This window comes from Gorilla gorilla, chromosome 13 (genome assembly GCF_029281585.2).
Source record: "Gorilla gorilla gorilla isolate KB3781 chromosome 13, NHGRI_mGorGor1-v2.1_pri, whole genome shotgun sequence".
NCBI lineage: Eukaryota > Metazoa > Chordata > Mammalia > Primates > Hominidae > Gorilla > Gorilla gorilla.
Window position 1 is genome coordinate 120,634,630 of NC_073237.2, and position 23,303 is coordinate 120,657,932.

The 23,303-nt window shown below is 54.6% G+C and overlaps 1 protein-coding gene across 7 annotated transcripts in view; it reads left to right on the top strand.

Annotated features, from left to right (window-relative positions):
* NEK6 (NIMA related kinase 6) overlaps positions 1-23,303 on the top strand; it is a 95,823-nt gene that overhangs the window by 13,186 nt on the left and 59,334 nt on the right. The window contains exon 1 of one of the 7 annotated variants that reach the window (XM_019033450.3): positions 15,435-15,662. The exons of 4 other annotated variants lie outside the window; for them this stretch is intronic. In XM_019033450.3, the coding sequence (XP_018888995.2) occupies positions 15,560-15,662 (103 nt within the window). In that variant the 5' untranslated portion in view covers positions 15,435-15,559. Of the gene's footprint in view, positions 1-15,434; positions 15,663-22,023; positions 22,172-22,926; positions 23,096-23,303 lie in introns of those variants that run through there. 2 more of the 7 variants (XM_004048589.4, XM_063697017.1) reach the window with 2 other exon arrangements.

Sequence of the window (23,303 nt, forward strand, 5' to 3'; positions counted from 1 at the left end):
TAACACAGATTCAAAGATGACATGAAGCATTTCACTACAGTGAAAGCACAGCATGAAGCCCTACGCTTGGGGCTCCCTTCTTAGGGCAGGGCCAGGTCACCTGGACATGAAGCCAGCCTGATGGGAGGGGCCATAGCACCCACACACACATTTCACACAGAGCAAGGGCCTTTTGTTGGTTCTCTCCACGGAGCTGGGGCCAGATCTGATTTGAAGGGAAAGTTCTGTGTTAAGCACTGTCTGCAGACTGCTGGCCCAGCAGGTTAGTCGGCCAGCCAGGGGCTCTCCCTCTTCATCTGGAGCCTCTGGTGCCAAAGACACACCATGGTCAGCCCTCCCTGACTTAATCTCTCACACCATTGCCAGAGATTGTTGCACTAACAAACCCAACCCCTCTGACTTCCGCTCCTTGAGTGACAAGGGTCAGAAATCAAGTGGCGCGGTTGCCAACCTTCTCACTCAGGAACAGCGCCAAACACGTGGTGCCCCAGAGATCAGAGAGGGTGAGGAGCTTGGATTCCACCAGCCGTCACGCTGTTCCCAGCCCCAAAATGGGGAGGCTCAGCACCCACAGGGAGTGACGTCTGGTTACTCTGAAAACATAGACAAGGAGGCTCAGGTGAGGCCGGAGACCCGGCCAAGTACTTTCCATGTGTTGCCTTCGTTAATCCTCGTGACAACTTTGAGCTGATCCTGTTTTTCAGATGAAGTTAACTGAGGCTCAGAGAATGAAGCTGCCAGTCCAAAGCCATAAACCACACACTTTGGAAACTGAGATTTGAACCCAGGCCCGGCTGGCCCCAGAGTTAGTGCTCTTTGCACGTGAATCCCAGGCACACTGGCTGGCTGAGGTCCCTCCCTGGCTGGGCCTCTTGCCCCCACTGTCTGCTGCATCTGCGTGGGTGCAGGACAGGGGCCAGACCTCAGCGCCGCTGCGTGTCCACTCCTGCCCCGAGCAGTCCATCCTTGTTCTTGGCAGGGAGCAGATCTCAGGGCCACGGCTCCAGCTTTTCTCCTGCAAGGCCTGGCCAGCTCTGTGGCTGTACTCATGCCCAGAGAGACAGGTGGCAGCGGCAGAGTTAGGCACACCTGGCTGTGAGTCACACCCACCTTGCGCTCCCCATGTCTCTTGGGCTTGTCACCGCCCACTCAGACCTCTGTTTTCCCATTTGTGGAGCAAGGGGTAATAGCAGTTCCTGTCTCTGGGGCAGTTTTCCCAGTCTATTGTGGTAAGGGTGTATAGTCCTCAGTTCCACGCCAGGCCCAGAAGAGGCCTTTGATACTCTGTGTTGATGGTAAACGACATGGTATGGGGTGAGATCGGAGCTTGGTGGCCCCTGTGACGCTCTGGGGAGCGCTTCCCCAGGCCAGGGCATGTTGGCAGGCTCTCAGTGCAGAGCTGCCCTCCCTAAGGAATTCATCCCTTCCTTGTTTTCTTTGTTCATTCATTTCATCCCACAGATCCAGGCGCTCCGCTGAGATACGGTAATGAGCCCCAGGCATGAAGTCCCTGCCTGCGCAGGGCTGGTGTTGTGGTTCCTAAACAAGAAACAGGTGCAGGGTTCCTGGCCAGGCAGTGCTGGGGAGAGGTAGCTGGGACAGCGTGGTGGCCCATGGCTGCCACAAAGAATGGAGTTCCTTCAGTCTCTTTCTTCCATTAAAGGGCAATCCCTGGGGATTTAACCTGCTGCCTTTCGTGTGAGGTCCCAGCACTCCCAGCGTCCTGGGGAGGCCTCATCGGGCTTTGCTTTGCTTCAAGGTGTCTTTGAGAAATCAGTTTTTCCAGTTGCAATGTGGGAGTTTTCCCCAGGCTCTCCTGAGACTCACAACCGCTCCCCCTAACGCTGCTGGTCATGGGGACCCACCTGGGCCAGGCGCTGGTCACATGTGATCGCATCGACTTCTCTTGGTGACCTTGAGAGTCAGGTCCTATTAATTCATTTTACAGATGAGGAAAGGGAGGCTGAGTGAGGCTGCATCATTTGCCGAGGAGCACAGTGTGCCCACTGCCAAGTCAGGATTTGAACCCACGCCCGTGGCTTCCAGACCACACTATCGGAACCACTCTGCCCTAGTGTGAATGGATGTTTTTTTAATTCTTGGCAGCAGAAAAACCAAAGATTCTGCTCAAAGCAGTAGACTCTCAGCGGCCCATGTGTCAGGGCTGTGCTGGGTGCTGCAGGAGAGCTCTGCAGAGAAGAATAGAGACAGACTGTTGGTGCTAAAATTGGCCTGAAAAATGACCGTTTCCGCGTGAGCCAGGATTACGTTGACTCCTTGCTCCAAGGCTGTGAGGTGTGTGGGGTTAGGTTCATGTGACAGATGAGGAAGTGGAGGCTCAGAGAGGCTATGTGGCTTGCCGAGGTCACACAGCCCCGGGCGGCCTTATTCCACATCCACCTGCTCTGTCTGCCATCATCCATGTTGGTCTCCGGACTAGCTTGGGCCTCCCCAACATCCTGCATTTGGATAAACTGAGGCCTAAAGAACAATTCAGGGCTTGATCCTGAACGGGGGAGGGGACGGAACCCTTTGCGTACTTGTGGAAATGGACACTCATTCCACAGCGAAACTGCCTTCAAAATGCCACTGATTCTCAGGGCAGGAGAAGACTTAAGAAATGACAGCGGGCAGTCAGGACACGTGTGTCTGTGACAGCAGGGGGGCCCGTATCCACCCTTCCTGGGACCGACAGCCAGGGTGATGGGGTTTTATAGCATCTGGAACAGGCAAGCCTTTTATAAGAAAATGTTTCCAAAGCTGTCCCGTCCCACCGTTGGCAAGCAGTCCTTAAACGGCAAAGAAACAGCCGTGCTCCGCATTCACGAAATGGTGAGCTGGCATTTAGGCCATTTATTTAAAGCGGGAGTTGAGGAGGCTAAAGACTTCAGTTCTGAGTGGCGGCTCGCAGCCTCACTGCAGCAGGGGAGCGTAATCTTCAGGGTTTTCTTCCCATTTACGGGTTTTTTTGTTGTTGTATATTTGTAAAATGAGGCTTCTGCTGGCAAAAGCAGGTTTTAGCGAGTGCGGCGGCTCTTTCAGGACCTAATAAGGCCCCAACGGAGGGTGAATTCCAGCAACACTTTCCTTCCCCACAGGGCCCCCCCATTCCGTCTTGCCTCATACACTTTGGGCACAGGGTACCATTCATCTTGCTTCCCATTAATGGAATTACCGCCATCACTTCTGTGGGATGAGATGGGCCCTTTGGAACTGTCTTGGGGACAGAGGCAGGATTGGCCACCAGGCAGTTTTGCTTAGAGGGGAAGGGAAAGAGAGAGGGAGAGAAAACTCTTACAAATGGATGCTTCCTTGGGTGGTAAAGATCCTTGGCCATGGAGGACAGAGGCCGCAGGGCCCATCCAATCTGCTTCCTGCTCATGTCCCGTGTGAGCCTCGCTGTGGCAGGGCATGTGATGGCCCCAGTGGCAGATGTGAACGGGGCTTGACACCTGTGTACCACAGCCCCTTGACTTCACAAGAAGGGAAGGAGGGACCTAGCATTTATGGGCTGCTGACAGATGCCTGGCACTGTGCTGGCCAAAATTTGGGAAGTGGTATCTGTGTCCTCATTTTTAGATGAAACAGCAGAGTCCCAGAGAGTGTAGACACTTGCTTTGAGTCACACAGCTGATGAGCAGTAGCACTGAAGTTTGAACCTCAGTCTGTCCATTTTCGTGGAGGACCAGCAGTGCCCCTCCTTGAGGCTCCAGAAGCAGCAGAGTGTGGACTCACAGTCCGGGTACCTGTCAGCAGCCTGTCCCGGCATCACCTCCCAATTCCCCAAGAAAGTGAGCAGACATCTGGAGGGTTTTTGCTTTCATGTAAGAATGCTGATTGAGGACAATGCTGAATATCATGTATTCCGCCTGGACATCTGATAGAATTTCAGGGGTCTGGGATCCTGAGAATGAGGGAGGGAGGTTGGGAGCTGACCGGTCTGACACACTGTGCTTGCCATTCTGCATGTCCATTTGCAGCAAGGCTGGCAATCATTGTCCTCTCCAGTGCTGGCTGTGATAGATTGATAGGGGCTGCCCGAGATGCCATGTTGAGAAGGCTTTGGAGACTGGCATTGATTAGCAATGTCTGCTGTGTGCACAGGAATGAAAAGATGGGTGTGAAAAGGACCAGACCTAACTTAGTACAATTCTTAACCTGAGCAGGGACCCCAGGGGCACCAGCTCTGCTTAGTTCTTGTGATTAGTTCATCGTGTGCCTCACCACACTTCCATCCCAGTAAACTCCAGGAGGGCGAGACTGTGCACAGCACACAGTGGGAATTCCACAGATAACAGAAGGAAGGATTGATGAAGGCTCTGCAGCCCCCAAAGAGCCAAGAGTTGGAATCCTACAGTGAATGTTTTTAAAAACATAATTTTAAACTTCTAGGGATGAGATGTAGGTGCCCACTTATTTAAACCAGGGCCATTTCATCCACGTCACTAACTTGCTGGATGTCTTTGAGTCATGGTTTCACCTGCCTGAGCCTCGGTTTCCTCATCTTCACTCTCAGCACTGTGGAGAGGTGACCTGGTTGATGACAGTCATGGAGCCCAGAACCCATGGGTAACGGGGTCAGCATTCAGAAGTGTCAGCTCCAGCTGCCTGCCTCCGCCTGCCAGGCCCTGTCCTCTGCCAGGCGGAGCTCCTGGTTCTCTGGGTCTGTAATGCTTTCCTTCTCACTTCTCAGACATCACTGCTTCTGGGGAGTCTCCTCTGACCTCAGCACACTGCTTAGAAACCCCTGCTTGGTGCCTCCATAGCCCCTTCTGCATCTTCCCCAACATGGCCCCCAACCCTGTGAGGCCCACTAATGGCCAGTCCCCTGCCCCAGGATCCCCTCCAGGGCTGGGACTGACCCACTTTCCTCTGTGGTCCCAGTGCTCAGCCCAGGGCCTGGCCTGGCAAAGGCCTCGGTGACGGTAATGAGGGGAGGGAGCAATTCACCCTTCGTTTGTTCGTCAGGCCTGTGGCCATGGGGACAGCTGAGATGCTGAGACCACTGTGTCCAAAGCCCAGGCTTTTTCTGGGGACAGATAGGTCAGCGGGACGGATGGAACCAGCTCTGTGACTCACATACCCATTGTGCCTGCTGCGGTGATCCTTTAAACGACAGTTAGGTTTGATCCTGCGGGAGGTGGGTGTTTGGAAAGGTTTTGAGCAGGGGAGTGGCCCCCCTGAAGCAGAGTGTGGCCCGTGGAGGCTGGGGGGCTGGGAGGGGGCTGTGAACTTCAGGAGAGAGGAGGGGGAACGGGGCTGTCCTGGGGAGAGTGGGGAGAAGTGGGGAGCAGCCTGGAACAGTGCCGGGCACCTGGTGTTCACAGCCTGAGCTCCTACGTGGAGACCCCTGGATCAGGGAGTAAAGAATTCTGGGCTGCAAGTCAGAAGAAATGCTCCCCAGGGGCTTCAGTGGTTTCAGAGTCTCAGGAATCATCTCTGGAGGGGTGACTGGGGCAAGGGTGGGCTGGGGCCCTGGTCTTAGACTCCTCACCAGTCAAGGAGGGCAGTGTGCTTTTTGCCCTTAACTCTCCTCTGACCCTGGCCCTTCATACCTGGATCTGGCTTGGGGGCAGGGTGAGGCCGAGGCCCACAGAAGCCATAGGGTCAGCCTAAGAGCGAAAGTGGAAAAAGAAAAATCATGAAGCAATAATGAGCCCATGGTACATCGAAGGGGCCATTGAATCCCCGTGGACTCAGGACGACAGTGGCTGGAGCAGTGGTTGTCTATGTGTGGCTGGAGTGTGTGCAGAGGGGCCAGTGCTTGAGCCTGAGTCTTCACAGCCCCTCCTCCACACATGCAAATCCTAACAGTGTGTTATTATTGATATGTAAATATTAGCTATTAGCTTTTTAAACAATAATTCCTCCTCCTACTGCTATTGTGGCTTCTTCATCAGAGCACCCTTCAGATCAGTAGGGGTCGGCCAGGTGGCGAAGGCCTGTAGTTAGAGCATGGGGAGACTGCGTGAGCAGGTGCAGAGGTGGGAAACAGCAGTTGCAGGAACCATAAGTGGCTCCGTGGAGCTGACGTGGTGGAGGACAGACGTCACCTGGGCTTGGGCTTGATGGGTCAAGGGGTCTTAGGTGCTAAGCTCAGGAGGGATGGCAACCCAGAAACCTTGAAGGTGGATAAGGAAGGGGAGATGGGGTCTTAGGAATATGTGTCTGGTGGCGCGTGTGGAAAATGACGGTGCTAAGGCTGGGAGGACTTACAGGCCAGTGGGGAGGCCCAGGTGCTGATGCCACTGTGGACATTCCTGAGCCTCTCAGCTACCTGAGGCCGCACTTCCACCCAAAAAGAGTCCTTGGCTGGGCCTGGTGTGGTGGCTCACACCTGTAATTCCAGCACTTTGGGAGGCCAAGGCAGGTGGATTGCTTGAGGCCAGGAACTCGAAACCAGCCTGGCCAACATGGTGAAATCCCACCTCTACTAAAAATAACAAAAATTAGCCAGGCATGGTGGCACACGCCTGTAATCCCAGCTACTTGGGAGGCTGAGGCAGGAGAATCTCTTGAACATGGGAGGCGGAGGTTGCAGTGAGCCGAGCTTGTGCCATTGTACTCCAACCTGGGCAAGAGAGTGAGGCTCCATCTCAAAAACAAAACAAAGAATCCTCAGCTCTTTCTCCCATCCCACCACGTTCTCCTACCCTATCCTGCTGGGTGTTGGGGTGGCGGAGGGCTCTCACCTTGGCACCCTCAGCCTCTCTTGGCTTTCCTGTGAAAAACCAAGCCAATGCCTGCCGACTTGTGAGAATAAATGATAAAATCTGTGACACTCCCAGCGCTGCCTGGGGAGAGGAAGGAAAGTGTCTTCCCTAAATTCCTATTTCTGCGTGTCGTTTATTCTCTTCCCCGTCAGAGAAGCTGGTTTGCTTCCTGGGGCAAGAGAGGCCCGCGTTCACGGGAGCGCACCCACAGGCCCCATCCAGGTAGGTCGGCAGCCACGGAATTCATTTGTATCCCCAATTTCCAGGCTGCCTCGTGAATCTGCAAGAGCCCTGCTCCTCGTGTGCTGTGGAGAGTGCATCGTGTTGTCCCTGTGACTGATTTCTGATCCTCCCTGCATTTATTTGTTTATTTGGGTCTGAGAAGTCCAAGGTGAAGCTGTGAGAAGGGGCGCCTTTGAGTTTTAATACAGGATGCACCATCATATAAGGACACTTTGGTCAACAGCAGACTGCGTATGTGACGTTGGTCCCATAAGATTATAATGCCATCTTTTGACTGTACCTTTTCCACGTGTAAACACACAAATACTGACCATTTCATTACTGTCGACTGCAGTACTCGGTACAGGACCATGCGGTACAGGTGTGTAGCCCAGGAGTGACAAGCGACACCCTATCGCCTAGGTGTGGGGGAGGCGAGACCATCTGGGTTTGTGTAAGTCAACTCCAAGACATTCACGCAGTGACAAAATCGCCTCATCATGCATTTCTCAGAGTGTGTCCCTGTCGCTAAGCGATGTGTGACTGTTTATATCTGTGGTACTTTGTAGGCGTTGGGGGCGTGGGCTGGGTTTGTAGGTTCCCCTAGGTGAGCAGTAGTGTCCCAGGCATTGAGGAGGGCTGTTTCCAGGTCTGTCCGGGTGTCGTTTTCCATGGAGGAGGAGTTGCTCAAGAAGATGAGCCCAGGCTAGCCCACAAGCCCTCACCCCCTCGCACACCCAGGTAGCTGCAGGAGGATTCTAGAGGAGATTGGGTTCTGCCCCCAACAAGGGGCTCAGCCACACCCCCCCACCCCTGGCCCACCATAGGACTTAGTGCCCACTTGGGATGCAGTCAGAATATTTTTAGGTTGACTGGGCGCATGAGGGTGGGGAGACGCATGAGTCAGATACCGGCTGGATGACTTCATGTATGTTAGTTGACACATTATACAGCTGGGGAGACTGAGACTCAGAGAGGCTGAGGGTCTTGGCTAAGATGCCCAGCAAAGAAGTCTTCATACCACATCTGACTCCCCACTCCCTTGAGAATTCCCATCACCTAGAGCACCCGGCCCAGCCCCTGCCTCAGTGCTGGGGAGGATCAGTGGAGACCAGGGTGGGGGGACCAAGCACGATTTCAGACCTCCTGTGTACCGGGGCACTTTGCCTACACAGTCTCATCTTCAGTAGATCTCTTTCCTGGTTTTCTGATCACAAAAGTGAGGCTTAGAGAGGTGATCGATTTGGGCGAAGTTTCCCAGCAAATAGGTGGAGTGTCCCATATTTCAGTTCTGGCCTGGCCTGGAGAGGATGGGGGGCTTCAACCTGTCTTGGTGGGATAGCCTGGGCTGTGATACCAGAGGCATCACTTTCCCACCAAGAAAGAGCAGGAGGGTCTTTATGGGGGCAAACAGGGCAGGGAGCTACCCCTCGGACCCCTGGGAAACATGGGGCTAGATTGGGCCCGACACCAGCCCAGTCCCTTTGCAGCCTACTCCAGCCTTTCTCTTCCCTTTTTTTTTTTTTTTGAGACGGAGTCTCACTCTGTCACCCAGGCTGGAGTGCAGTGGCACGATCTCGGCTCACTGCAACCTCTGCTCCCCGGGTTCAAGCGATTCTCCTGCCTCAGCCACCCGAGTAGCTGGGACTGCAGGCACACACCACCACGCCTGGCTAATTTTTGTATTTTTAGTAGAGGCAGGGGTTTCACCATGTTGGCCAGGCTGGTCTCGAACTCCTGACCTCAAGTGATTTGCCTGCCTCGGCCTCCCAAAGTGCTGGGATTACATGCGTGAGCCACGCGCCTGGCCCAGCCTTTCTCTTTCTGACTTCACTTGCCCCACCTGTGCAGTGGGAGGACAGGAGAACCCCTTTGTCTGTTGAGTGCTGATTATGTGCCAAGGAATTTGCTGCATGATCTGATCTGATGGCCCCAGTGACTCTTTGAAACCCGGCCCCTTATTGGCACCACCCAGTCACTCCCTGGCTGCGTTTCCCTCAAGGCACGTATCGCTGTCTGAAATGACCGTGTCTGTTCACTCTCATGTCTGTGTCTACCTCCCAACCACGCAAAACCTGTGGGAGGGGAAGGCCTTCTCTGTCTTGTCCACTCCTGTGTCCCCAACCCCTCGGACAGCACATGGCTTCACGAGCTTCTCAAGTAATGCTTGGCAAATGATGGCAGAGTGGGTTAACCCTGGTGTTCTCAAAAAGGGAATGGAGGCCCACAGAGGGCAGGCCCATCCCTGGGTCACACCGCCAGGGCAGGATTGGAGCCCCTGCCTGTCCAGGGTCAGCTGGGGCCTCTCTCACTGACCAGCTTTGAGCCTGGAATTCCAGGTGTGCCTGGCTGTGTCCTTGCAGGTTCACACCGCCCAAAGAAACTTCCAGTCCACACTTGTGGCTTTGGATCAGCTCAGAAAAAGTGTGTCCTGTGACTGCTCGAGGAATCTGGGCATTTAGCCCAGAAAAGAGTGTGTTTCCTGGCTTCCTGAGAACTGGGGCCCACCCTGCCCCCGGTCTAGGCGTGCAGAACAGGAGAGAGGGGAGTTGAAATCGGGGCCTGGAAGGGTACGGCGTCAGACCTTATCATCTGAGTGAGGCTTGCCGCTCACGCCGAGACTGTCCCAGCCGAGCACTCCAGGAGAGGGTATCCCCACCATTGGAGCGTCCTTAGAGATGGCAGCAGCGCCTGGAGTTGCTGGAGAAGAAACATTCCTCACGCTCATGCGAATGTTTCCCTGGGCTGCTGTCCCAGCACTGGGTACCGTGGGGCAGACATGGGTGTGACGTTTTCCAAGCACGAGGTGACCAGTGTCCATTGGGTCATCAGGCCTCCAGGGCCACATGTTTGGAAAGCTATTCCTGGAGCACCAGGCATCTGGCCCCTCGCTCTGTGGCTAGGCACGGGTTTATGAGGGGACCCTGCAGAGAGCTGGGGTCCTCAGCCTTGACATTTGCACATTGTGTATAATTTCACGCTTTGCTTTGCTTTTTTCTCTTCATTTTTTTCTTTTTTTGAGACAGGGTCTTGCTCTGTTGCCCAGGCTGGAGTGTAGTATCGTGATCTCGGCTCACTGCAGCCTTGACTTCCTGGGCTCAAGGGATCCTCCCACCTCAGCTTCCCAAGCAGCTGGTGCTACAGGTGCATGCCACCACAGCTAATTTTTGTATTTTTTGTGGAGATGGGGTTTCTCCACATGTTGGCCAGGCTGGTCTCGAACTCCTGACCTCAGGTGATCCACCCACCTCAGCCTCACAAAGCACTGGGATTACAGGCGTGAGCCACCACACCCTGCCTGTTTTGTTTTTCTTGAGAAAGATCAGAGCTTCCCTGCTGCATCTCCCGCTTTTCGCTTGTGTTTTCTTTTCTTCCTCACCAGCAGGCTGCCTGGTGACTGGCCTGGGGGCCTCCTCCCTCAGACCAGGAAATCACCCAGTACTCAGAGAGTGTTCACTAGAATTACCCTCATGTTCACTGGAATATACTGGTCACATTTCTGAGAGGGAGACCCCCTTTTTGTACTCATAGGAGAGTGGAGGAGGCCGGCCATGCTTCTCCTCAGCCAGGATTGAAAAAGTCACCTAGCACAGTGGCCTGAGTCCACTGGTTCCCAAATCCCAGACCCAGGCCAGGCCTAGGGCCGTGTGAAGTCTTCCGCGGACCCACGGTGAAATAAGAAAAGGAAGGCCTGGCTTGGCATAGCTACTTTCCATGTCAGCTGTTTTTTCTTTTTATTTTTATTTTTTTTTTGGAGGCGGAGTCTCACTCTGTCACCCAGACTGGAGTGCAGTGGTGCGATCCCAGCTCACTGCAAGCTCCACCTCCAGGGTTGAAGTGGTTCTCCTGCTTCAGCCTCCTGAGTAGCTGGGATTACAGGTGCCTGCCACCACACCCAGCTAATTTTGTATTTTAGTGGAGACAGGGTTTTACCATGCTAGCCAGGCTGATCTCGAACTCCTGACCTCAGGTGATCTGCCTACCTCGGCCTCCCAAAGTGCTGGGATTACAGGTGTGAACCACCACACCCGGCCTGTCCTTTCTTTTATGAAAGATGGTGATACTAGGTGGACGTTTTATTTTAGATGCCGGAAAAATCTGGCAACCTATGTCTATCTTCAAAATGTGGGAGAAGCTGTCCAGGCCTGTGACACCTCCAGGCCCGGAAGCCATTGATGTACTTCTGTACCCCAGACACAGAAGTGGAGCCCGGGGCAGACTTTGATGCCTCAAGAACCTCTGAGTCATGGCCACACGTGAGCCCCCGGCTCTGCCCTGGTGTGCGGTGGGGCGTATTGGTTTCCTAGGGATATTATAACAAATTACTGCAAACTGGGTGCTTGAAAACAACAGAAATTCATTCTCTCATGGAGAATCCTGGAGGCGCGATGCCTGAAATCAGGCTGGTGGCAGGCTCAGTTCCCGTGGAGGCTCTGACAAAGCACCTGCCGTGCCTTTTTCTGGCTTCTGGCAGGCGCTAGCCACCCTCCTTGTTCCTCGTTCCGTGTTCCGTGGCTCGTTTATACATCCCTCCAGCGCTCACCTCTGTCGCCACATGGCCTTCTTCCTTGTGCGTCTGTCTCTGTGTCCATCCCTCATAGAAAGACACCCGTCATTGAATTTGGGCCACCCTAATCCCATGTGACCCCAGCATAACTTGATTAGTATCTCCAAGTAAGGGCCTATGCCCCAGTTCCAGATAGACAAGGGTTTGGGGGGAACATTACTCTGGAGGCATAAGGGATGAGGAGGGCAGGTCCAGGGAGCCTGCCCTCATTCCCGGGAGGAGACAGGAGACCAAGGAGCAGAGTCTGGCGGGGGAACGCTGTCACCACAGCAAGGGCCAGGCTGGGGCCACAGGGGGTGGGTCAGACACGCCCACTGAATACTCAGGGGCACGGGAGGGCCGGGATCCCCCTGACTCTCTGCATCCCAGATTCATTCCTACGCTTTCATACGGGCCCCAAAGACAAGTGCTGAGTAGATCTTGGTCTTCAGCACGATGTTTTTTAAAAACAGGCTTGCAGCGTTTGGTCCTTTGGTGGCACCAGCCAGGACCACTGAGGGCTGAGAACGTCTCAGCGCCCAGCACAGGCCGCCAGCCCTGGCTTTGCTCTTTTGGGTTAGAGGGCAGCCCCTCCCAGTAATGACAGGGCCCCGCCATTCCCGGCAGCGCCCACCAGCACAGCCTCCCCCGCTTTGTGGACAAAGGGCAGCCTGTGGGGCAGGAAGGAGGGAATCCAGCCTCCCCTGTTCCCCCAGAGGCCTTTATCTATTTTGGCAAAGGCCCTGTGATCAGACGTTTCCGCCCTGACAACTCCCTGCCAAGTGATCTCAAGCAAGGGAGTCCCAGAGCCCTGCTGAGCCCCACTTCTCTCCTGTGAAGTAGGAGGCACAGTTCCAGCCCTGTCCCTCTCAGGAAGGCTGGGGATGACAAGGCAAACTCTTCCCGTGCCTAGCCCAGGGCCTGGCACATAGTAGGTGCTCAGTCAATACTGAATGAGAGAGAGCATCTTGGAGCCCAGAACGTAAATTTCATGCCACTCCTGCGACGGAGCCTCAGTGGGGCCTCTTGGGAAGGAGAATCTATAGGCATTTCCTTCCCCACGTCCTAGGACACAGTTAGCTGAGACGACCGGGCAGGGGTGGGGAAGTTGAGTGTGCACGTGTGGCACTGGACAGAGGACAGAGGCTGCTAAGCTGCATCTCAGGCATTGATTGGCATTGAGTAAAACCCACCTAGACTTGGTATCGCGGGAGGGAGGGTTGTGTGCAGGGAGCCCTGGAAGGGAGCCTGGAGAGCTGGGTGCCAGCCCTGGCTCTGCACCCCTTACCAGCCATGTGCAGGTCATGGCAGTGCCCTGTGGATCCTACTTCCTGAGCCTCCCCTCTGCAGGCTTGATGCCACTGCTGTCATTTCGGCCTCTATCCCACAACTCGCACAGGGCTTGCCTCACCTCTAGGCCTTTGCACGTGCCATGCCCTCTGCCTGGAGTGCCCTGCCCCCATTCCTCCACTCAGAGCTGCTTCCCGTTCTGAGGAAAAATCCCATGCCCCAGGTAGACTGCACGCACATTTTCCTGTGTTTCCACACCCTGCTTTGCAGAGCAGCGGGCACCCTGGTTGTAGTTTAAGGGACGCCTGAGAGCCCCATTGAGGATGGAGATTGGTCCCCCTTGCCTGGCACACGCTTGGTGCCCAGCACTTGTGTGTCCATTGAGTGAGCAAATAATGGAATGTCTGGAGGCATGTGACGCCTCTGCTGTGTGGCTTGGTTTCCCCATCTTTAAAATACCAGATGTGGGCCAGGCGCAGTGGCTCTCGCCTATAATCCCAGCACTTTGGGAGGCTGAGGCGGGAGGATCACCTGAGGTTGGGAGTTCGAGACCAGCCTGGCCAACATGTTGAAACCCTGTCTCTACTAAAAATACAAAAATTAGCCAGGTGTGGTGGTGCATGTCTGTAATCCCAGCTACTTGGGAGGCTGGGACACAATAATTGCTTGAACTAGGGAGGCGGAGGTTGCAGTGAGCCAAGATGGCACCACTGCACTCCATACTGGGCGAAGAGCGAGACTCCGTCTCTAAGTAAATAAATAAAATAAAATACTGGATGTGGACTGGTGGAGTCTTTGGGGATCTGGTGAAACATGAGGCCTCAAGTGAGCGGACTTGGGTCTTTCCTGCTCCCAGGAGTGGAATGGGAGTGTGGCAGCGACCACGCACACGTTTGTTTAATGATTATCCAATGTTGACCCAAAACTATGAGCAAAGCTCCGGGGATTTTCTGGGCGTTCAGCACAAAATTCCCAGTTAATGGGTTCCAGTGTCTTAAAAAGGCAGGACTGAGGCGGTCTCTATGGAGTTGTTCTGACTGCAGCTGGGCCCTGTCCTTCCACACCTGCCCCTGCAGGAATTCTCCGGACGCCTGTGGAGGGAAGAATGTGTGTGTCTGGGGTCCGAGACCACATGCACCGCCTGGTGGAACTTTCTCTGCTCTTGCATGTCTGGTGGGAGCTTCCCTTAATGACACAGGATCTGCCGAGATTCATCCCCAACTCCAGGCTGGCACCAGTGTTCAAGCCCCTGCCTCTGCTGTCTCCCAGGTCTTCAAATTTGCACCACTCTGACTCTCAGTTTCCCTATCTGCAAAATGAAGGCAGGAATGCCCACCTCATGGGGTGAGCCAGTGGACCCAAATATGTGGTGCAGTAGGTGCCACGGAGTAGTGGTACGTGATTGTGTGGCTGTTAGTGTGAGTATTCCTTACTTTAGAGAGCAGAGGAAAACAGATCAGCAGATTGTTTAAGCCAAAAAATGTCTGTTGTTTGAAGAATTTCGTTTTGGAAGGCAAGCCCAGGTTTTGGGTCAGAACCGTATTCCCTCAGGAACGGCACGGTTGAACGTCAAGGCATATTTTACAGGCTTGGTGACCACTCAAGCCTTTGAGCCCTCCATGCGGGTGCTCTGAGGTCAGACTTTTCGGGAAGCCCTCACACAGCTGGTCTGCTTGTCGCGTTGGTAGCACCGTTTCCACAGAGCAGGCTCTGTTTGGCTATGAATAGATGTTTTTCTCACTCTTTTCTTGGATGCCTGAATGGCAGGCTCCCCTCCTGCAGTCTCAGAGGCCGACCTGCATGTAAAACTCCAAGCAGACATCAGAGTGGGGTCGTCTGTTCCTGCTTGGACTTGAGGCTCTCAGCAAGGCTCAAAGAGCTGGGTCGATGGCCACCATGACCCAGGGAGCCTCCCGAGAGTCTCCCAGGCTATAGTTTCTGAAGGCTTCTGAGTGAACTGAAGAAATCAGAATTCATGGAAGAGGCAGCAGATCGGAGCAACAGCCGAGATCGAGGAGGATGGTTCAGGATCTCCAAACACAGGCCTGCTGGTTCCACGGTGTCCAAGCCGCAGATGCAAAGCCTGTTAGGACAGGAAGGACACGAGACAGCAGCCAGGGCCGGCCGCAGGCAGGAGGGCCGGGCCACCAGCAGTTAGGAGTGTGGGTTCTGGAGCCACACAACCTGGGTTCAGATCCCAGTTTTCCCACTTCTATTGGGCAGCGTACTGTAAGCCTCAGTTTTCCCCTTCTGTAAAACGGAGATAATAATTTACCTGTCTCACAAGGCTGTTATGAGGATTAAAGTAAGTTAACATCACTCAAGTGCATAGAACGATGCTGGGTACATACTAAATAAATACAGATAAACTGAGGCCCAGAGAGGGCAAGGGACTTCGCTGTGGTCACTCAGCAAGTCATTGGGGCAGCCAAGGCTGAAACTCATGACTCCTAGTCTCGTGAACGGTTCCCCCCTCCCTGCCCTCCCCCGCAGTCAGACTTTTTAAACACTGCCTTTTGCAAAGGAAATCGCGTGACCCTTCAGCCCACAAGAATTCCGACTGCACAGAATGTCTGAAACCTCTTCGGGCTGGCTGGGGGCCTTGTTGCAATTCTATTCAGCTGTTAGTTCTTTTTTTCCCCTCTCTTTCTTTTAAAGCTCAATAGGATCCTCCTTTCCCTTCTCCACAAATAGAAAAATTAACCTCTTGACAAAGGAGTTGGAAGACTTGAGTCCCTGCTGTGTGTCCCGGAACCAATCCCCCAGCCTCAGGTTCCCCGGCTGTGAAATGAGAAGGTGTCCTCTGTTGACAGGGAGGTGGCCCCACCTGCCAGTCTGTGATTGCCACAGAGACAAGCCAGCCGAGAGGTGTCACCCTGGACGAAGGTCGGGTGAGTGCTGATTAAATAAAATCTGGTGACGCGTCCTTCTAAGAAGCGAGGTGAAACCCACCAGAGATGCTGCGTGCTTCTGCCCACCTCCTCATGTCAAAGGTGATTTGAGTCATCAGCCTGGCCTGCACTTTTCTCGCTCTCCTGTTTCCTTGCAGTGCTCCTGGGCTCCTGAGCCACTCAGGGCTGAGGCCCGGGGGCCAGTCGTGTCCCATCTGCAGGCCCCAGGGCGTTAGACCTGAGGGGCCTGGTCACCTTCTGATTTCTGCTGGGCGCCCCAGCCATGAGCTCCAGAGGCTGCCAGCCTAGGGTGTGAATCTGTCTCCGAAGCTGCTGACACGAGTAGGGACTTCCCCTCTCTGAGCTTTAGTTTTCTCATCTGTGAAATGGGTGCATGAGCCCTGCCTGGCAGGGTGAGATGAGGTACACAAGCCCTATCCTACTTCACTCCCCTCTTCCTTCCTGCCTGAAAGGCCCTGGCTCACCTGGGGTCCAGCTGGGGCACAGCAGGTGTTGATATGTCCACCTGCTGCCCCCCGGCTGTGATATGCCCCCCTGGCTGCGGGGGACAGAGGGACAGCTGGCCACGCCGGGAAGCCTGGGGACAGACCCTGGGACATCAGGGTCAGGAGCGTACAGGGTGCAGCCCTCTTGGCCTAGTGATGGGGATCCCTAGGGGAAAGACCTAGGGGCCAGGAGGTCATGGAGACAAGACTCGAACCCAGGATTGGGGCCCCCAGGTCCTCCTGTCCTTTGTGTAGGCTCACTTTCAGGTTACCCTGGCACCAGCAGGGGCCAGCCTGGTTGGGCCTGGGAATTCAGAGATGGGTGCCAAGGTGGGCCTGGAGCATGACGTAGGCAGACGTGGGGCCGAGCCCCACCTTGCTACCCGCTGGTAAGGGGCTTTGGGCAAGTCGTGGCCACTCCTGAGCCCCCATCTCCTCATCTCAAAAATGAACATCATTCCCACTCTTCCCACCTTTCATGGTTGTCATGAAGCTCCCTATAATAGTGTGGACAAAAGTCACTCTGTAGACCATCAAGAACTGACCAGGCCAGATGCGGTGGCTCATGCCTGTAATCCCAACACTTTGGGAGGCTGAGGTGGGTGGATCACCTGAGGTCAGGAGTTTGAAACTAGCCTGGCCAACATGGTGAAACCCCATCTTTACTAAAAATAGAAAGATTTGCTGGGTGTAGTGGCATGCAGGTATAACCCTGGATACTTGGGAGGGTGAGGCAGGAGAATCTCTTGAACCTGGGAGGTGGAGGTTACAGTGAGCCAAGATTGCACCATTGCACTCCAGCCTAGGTGACAGAGTGACACTGTCTCAAAAAAGAAAAAAAAAAAAAAGAACCGCGCAGAAGAAATGTGTCATTTCACCCTCTGGGGCATTTCTGTATCCCTGTCACCAAGACAGTCTGGTATGGAGTAGGTGCTCAGTAAGTGTTGAATAAATGAATGATAAAAGTTACCTATTACATACCAAGTGTCACCCAGGGAAATTTCCATAAAGTGTCCTCATCTTCACAGCAACCCCAGGAGTTTAGGTATGGCCCATTTTACAGATAAGGAAGCTGAGGCTCAGAAAGTGAAATTACTTACTGAAGGTCACACTGCAAGTGGCTGAGGAATTCAGGATTCACACCTGTCTCTTGAGTCCACGTCCTTTCAGGTGCTCAGGTGCCCACTGGGTTATTCCTTCCCTGAGGTACACTGGTGAGTGTTCAACAAACAGTTCCAGGACGAGGGAGATTTGTACACACCCCTGACTTCTAGCATTTGCCAGTTCCCATAGTGTAAAGATTCTCACCATGGCTGATTTCAAGCAACCAGTGTGATATCAGCTGTCTCACAAAATTCCTAGGATGTAACAAGCTGCCCCCACAAGCCAGAAGCCAGCTTAGTGCACCCCCATAGCTCTCTCATTTGCACAGCCCCTTGCTCACCCAAGGACAGCCACAGAATTAAGAGTGTTCCTTGAGGCTGAAACAACAGACCAGAACTAAGCCAATGGCTTGGGTGGGAGTACCTGTGCCTGTAGACCCCAGCCCTGTCCACCAGAGGCCGTGGAGCTCCCTGGGGTCTCAAAATCACACAAAGACTTGGTTGGGTGGATGAGACCTGAGGATGGATCTGCAGGACCGAGACTGGAATATTAAGTCCTGCCAGCCCCACAGTGTGCGATATTCCTGCCAGGCCTGGAGCAGAGCCCTGTAAACGCTGGGATATAATAGACAATAAAAGTCGCCGGAAAATAGTGACTCTCCTAGGACCCCTGTCGTCTCTGCCACATGCTGCTGCTGGAACCATGAGCCCTGTGATCATGAGGCACAATCGTCATGTAAATATATAGGGTCTCTCACCAGCCACAGGCCAAGATTTATTTTATGGAGACAGTGGGGGAGGGGGCCAGCTCAGTTTCATTGTCCTGGTAACTTTGTAAAATGCTTTGCCATCACTTCCCAGCTCCTGGGAGGATGCAGCAGGAGCCGTGCAGCCTCTCTCGCCCTCCCAAAAGGGGGATCCCCAGAGGCCCTGGACACCTCCTTCCAGGTCCACAGGCCCAAAGGCCTGGTGTCCATAAGGCTGGGATTCCCTGGAAAGTGGGTTTCTGGAAATACTTCTTGCAGCGATATCGCTGTTGCGTGAGTGCCGGTTGTTTATGATAACAGGAATCATAACAGTGGCAGTACCCACATTGATTGATTGATTGATTGAGACAGAGTCTCACTCCATCACCCAGGCTGGAGTGCAGTGGCGCGACCTTAATTCACTGCAACCTCTGCCTCCTGGGTTCAAGTGATTCTCCTGAATCAAGTGATTCAGTGCTCAGCCTCCTGAGCAGCTGGGATTACAGGTACCCGCCCCCACACCCAGCTAATTTTTTGTATTTTTAGTAAAAATGGGGTTTTGCCATGTTGGCCAGGCTGGTCTCGAACTCTTGACCTCAAGTGATCCACTCACCTCGGCCTCCCAAAGTGCTGGGATTACAGACGTGAGCCACCCTGCTCGGCCCAGTACCCACATTTATTAAGCTCTTCTGCATACCCGGGCCCTGATAATCCTGGGCTGGTATTTTACCTGCATGTAAAATACCTCACTTGGTCCTCACGGCAACCCTGCAAGATGGGTGCTACTGTGGCTCCTAGTTTATAGAAGAGGGAACTGCAAAGGGATGACCCTGGGACTGGCCCAGGCTCACATGGGTGGATGGAGGCAGCACCGAATTTGCACTCAGGGCTCTCAGACCCCTGAGCCTGCTGCCTCTCCACCTCCCCACAGCCTGGCCTGCTCTTCTCAGATCCAGGACACTGCCTCCCTGCAGCCCCCTTCATTGCCCCACGTTGAAATTAACGGCCTCTTCTGTGATTCAGCAACGCAGTTAAGTACTTTGGGGTTTTTTGGTTGGTGTTTTGTTTTTTGTTTTTTTAGAAAGAGGGTCTTGCTCTTTCACCCGGGTGGAATGCAGTGGCACAATACTAGCTCTCCAAAGCCTTGAAAGGGCGTAAGTGATCCTTCCATCTCAGCCTTCCAAAGTGCTAGAATTACAGGTGTGAGCCACCACGCCTGACCTAGTTAAGACTTTGATTGGACACCCCCCCCCAACACACACACACACACACACACACACACACACACACACACACACACACACACTCCATCTGCTCCTTCGCTGAGGGGAGGGTGCTCTGGACACACTGCTGAGGATGTCCAGGTCAGGACTCAGGCCTGCATTCCCATCCAAGCTCTGCCTCTGCAGCTAGGACTCCCTGAGTCTCAGTTTCCTCATCTGTCAAATGGATACACTGTCTGCCTTCCAGGGTTGTTTTGTGAGCACACAGGCTGGCACTATCCCTGAAGGATCTGGCCCAGCACCCGACACTGATGGGTGCCCTGGATGCATGCCTCCATATACACACCTCCATGGCTGTGTGTTGGGGAGCCCAGGAGGCATCCAAGCCACAGCCCCACGTCACTATGGCTACTATGCATGAGGAAGGCAGTGTGCAGGGGCTGGAGGGCTCAGAAGTGATCCAGGGTCCAAGAACAAATTCCCTTAGCAATTCCAGACCGAAAAGATCTGGTTTTCTAGTGCCCAGAAATGAGCACGTGATTAAGTACAGGGTCCCCAGTTTAATTTCAGAGCAACCCAGTGAATCACAGATCCTTTGTCAGCCACATAAGAAGCATCTGCACAAGAAGGGCGCTTCTAGACTGTGGAGTCCAACCCACTCATGTTGCAGGTGGGGAAACTGAGGCCCAGAGATAGCCTGTGACTTTCCCAAGACCATGCAGCCCTACGGGAGTCTGGGCTGTATGAGTCCTGGGCCACCAGACCACACACAGCACAGCTCAGAGCGCAAGCCACTCCTGCAGAGCTAAAAATGGCCACATCCTTCCTAAGCCCAGCTCCAGGGTTCAGTGAGGATCCTGGTCAGGAGAGCGACACAGGAAGGTGCAGGGGTTGCCATGGTGTGGCCCCAGATGCTGTGATTATGCGCCAGCCCCGTCACACCGTATGGGTGGTAGGACTGGGCAAAGAAGACGCCGCCACCTGGATGCACTGAGCCGTGCACAGCCGCGTGGAGATGATGCTGGGGGCTCGCGGTGACTCTCAAGCGGCCCTGGCCTGGCCTATCTGGAGCCTTCTCTGTGAAATGAGGCTGGTAACGCCCACTAGCAGGGTTGTAGGGGACATGGATCTGTGGCCACCTCCTCAAGGGGTGCCACACGCACCAGGTCCTGACTGGGAGTCCAGCCCCCAGGGCCTGTGGATGGCTGGCCTGGGCCCAGCCTCCGCCCCCAAGGGTGCTGGCACCTGGCATGTGCCCGACAGTTGGGGCCGGCTGGTGGGAAGGTGTGTGTCAGGTGGCAGAGCCTCGGTGCCAGGATCTCACTCACGCGTCCTCCAGGGCCTCAGCTGCCGTATGCCTGTGTCAGTCCCAGTGGCGATGAGCTGCAGATGGGGCACAGGGGTGGTTTGCCCAGGGCAGAAGTGGCTCGTTCTGAAAAAGGAAGCAGGTGCTGGCCACGGAGAGCCCCTCTTGGGGACCAGGGGCTGGGGCTGGCCTGCAGAGCCCAGATTCCTCTCACAGACTGGGTGGCGGGGGGTCTGTCTGTCCTCTGTGCCCTTGATCCCACGGTGTCCTCTACTGGGAATCCCCTTCCCCTTTAGTCCAAACCCTGCTGGTCCTTCTGGGCCACCTCAGGTTTTCTACCTGTTTTCCAAAGCTCCCTGTGACCTGGCCCAGCCAGAAGCAGCAGCCGTGGGTCCTTTTCCTGAGCAGCTTCATGCTCTTTTTGGCTTGTGGGTAGCAGTTCCAGGGCCTGCTCCTGGGGACCTGTAAGAACAGGAACTGTGTCTGAGTCATTGCAGGGTCCCGAAGGGAAGACAGGAACACTCCTCATCCTCTGATCCTGGATCCGCACCCTCGTTTTGGAGAATGCAGGGCCCGAATAAGGATGCAGTAACAATCAAATAACAACGCCACTGATGGGGTATCTGCCTTGTGCCCCGCCTGGCCCTAAGCTCTTTCAACTCGTGCAATGTCATGTAACCCACCAGCACCCCGGGCAGTAGATACTACCCTTGTCCCTGTTTTACCCGTGAGAATGCAGGTGCACACAACTGGGATGTGGCTAAGCCAGAACTTGAACCAGGACTGCCGCCTGCCAGGGCTCTCATCTCATGGGCAACCAAGGATTTGGGCCCAGTTTACAAAGGAGAGAATAGAAAGGGTTAAGCTTTTAAAGGAACAGCAAGGGCCAGGCACCCTGGCTCACGCCTGTAATCTCAGCACTTTGGGAGGCCGAGGTCAGCAGATCACCTGAGGTCAGGAGTTCGAGACCAGCCTGACCAACATGGAGAAACCCCATCTCTACTAAAAATACAAAATTAGCCGGGCGTGGTGGTGGGTGTCTGTAATCCCAACTGCTTGGGAGCCTGAGGCAGGAGAATCGCTTGAACCTCGGAGGTGGAGGTTGCGGTGAGCCAAGATCATGCTGCTGTACTCCAGCCTGGGCAACAAGAGCGAAACTCCATCTCAAATAAATAAATAAACAAACAGCAAGAACAGTTACGCTTTTCAGCATTTTGCTGGGCCCCAGTGTGGATAGGTGGGGAGTGAGCACAAGGACCAAAGGAAAGGACCCTTGTCCCTCCCTGAGCCTACACTGGTCTAATCGGGTGGCGCTGCCATCAGATTCCAGTCCCTGGTGAGCAGGGGGCTCCGTGGCGGCTGTGACAAGTTCCATTCGCCTTGGAGGTGGCAGCCGGAGCTATTTTTAGAGCAGCGCGTGGTGGGGGAGTTTCCTTTTGGCGGTGTCTGGGGACCGGTGTCTTGGGAAGGGGAAGTCCCATGCGGGAGACAGAGGCCCTTCTTCCTGCACCCACCCCAGCCCAGAGAGGCGACCCAGCTCCCTGGAGGCCCAGGCACCTCATGTCTGCCCTCAACCCAGAGCAGAGCAGACCTTCCCTGGAGCTTCTCAGGAGCCACTTCAGAAGGTACCCAGACTTTCTCTGCCTCCTGCTATGGGAACCGCTTGCTCTTAGGGTTGTGTCCAGCGAGGGATGGGGAACCAGGCCCCAGGGACCTCCAGGGCTGGAGCTCCAGGGACCTTGACCTGGCTGCACCTCTGCCACCCACCGCTGGCTCAGCCACCTGCTGGTGGGGCCGCCCATTCAGCCAGTCCCACCAACCTGACAGGACCTTTGCCACTAGCCTGGGACAGGGGTGGCTGCTGACAGCTGCTTTCACATTGAGTAATCCCCGGGCTTGGCCAGAACTTCTGAGTTTCCAGGGAAGCAGAAAAAGCAATTCTTTCTCTAGGGTGGGTTTTGTCTGCCCCTTCCTGCCTGTAGGAAGGAGAGAAAATTAGGGGAGGCCAGGGGCTTGAAAGCTTTCCCTGCGTGGAGGCCACTGGATGGGATTCTAGATGCTCGCCTGGGACCCAGGGTGAGCTTTTTACAAACACCAAAGCCCTCCAGCCCCCGGGGCTGTTCCACTTGGTCTTTCTTCCACTGTCGGTCAGCAGGGTAGTAGCTGCGGTTCTGCTCTGAAATCCATCCCTTCCCTTAAGCCCCAGCCTCTCCCCAGTGGTCCCCCTGGCATGAGTTGGTCTGGGGGGCCAGGCTTCTCCCTCCTGGCCTCAGGTGTTTCTGTACTGAGTCAGCAATCAGTTACCCAGCCTCTCCTCTGCCACCTGCTGGGGCCATGGAGAGAGTGGTTTAGTCTCTACCCTCAAGGACATTTCCATGTTCAAGGAGAAGAAGACACATGAATTAGAGACAGCATGGGGGAGCAGGCTGTGGAGCTGGGAGTGACGGGGTGAGTCCAGGAAGGCTGCCTGGAGGAGATGCCCAGGAGAGAAGTTTGCTGGGAGGCAGCTCATTCCAGGCAGGAGGAGCAGAGCCTGCCAAGGCCTCGAGGTGAGAGCAAGATCATTTCCCAGGCAGGCAGGGGTCTCTGGGATGGTGGGCCTGCCAGCGGGCCTGGGACTCCTAGAGTGAGACCGCAGCTTTCCCCAGCTGCATTGTGGTCACCAAGGATCACCTCAGGCAAATGATTAAAATGCAGACTTTGGAGAGGGTTGGATCTGAGTTCAAAAACAGGCCATGCTGCTTATCAGCTGCATGA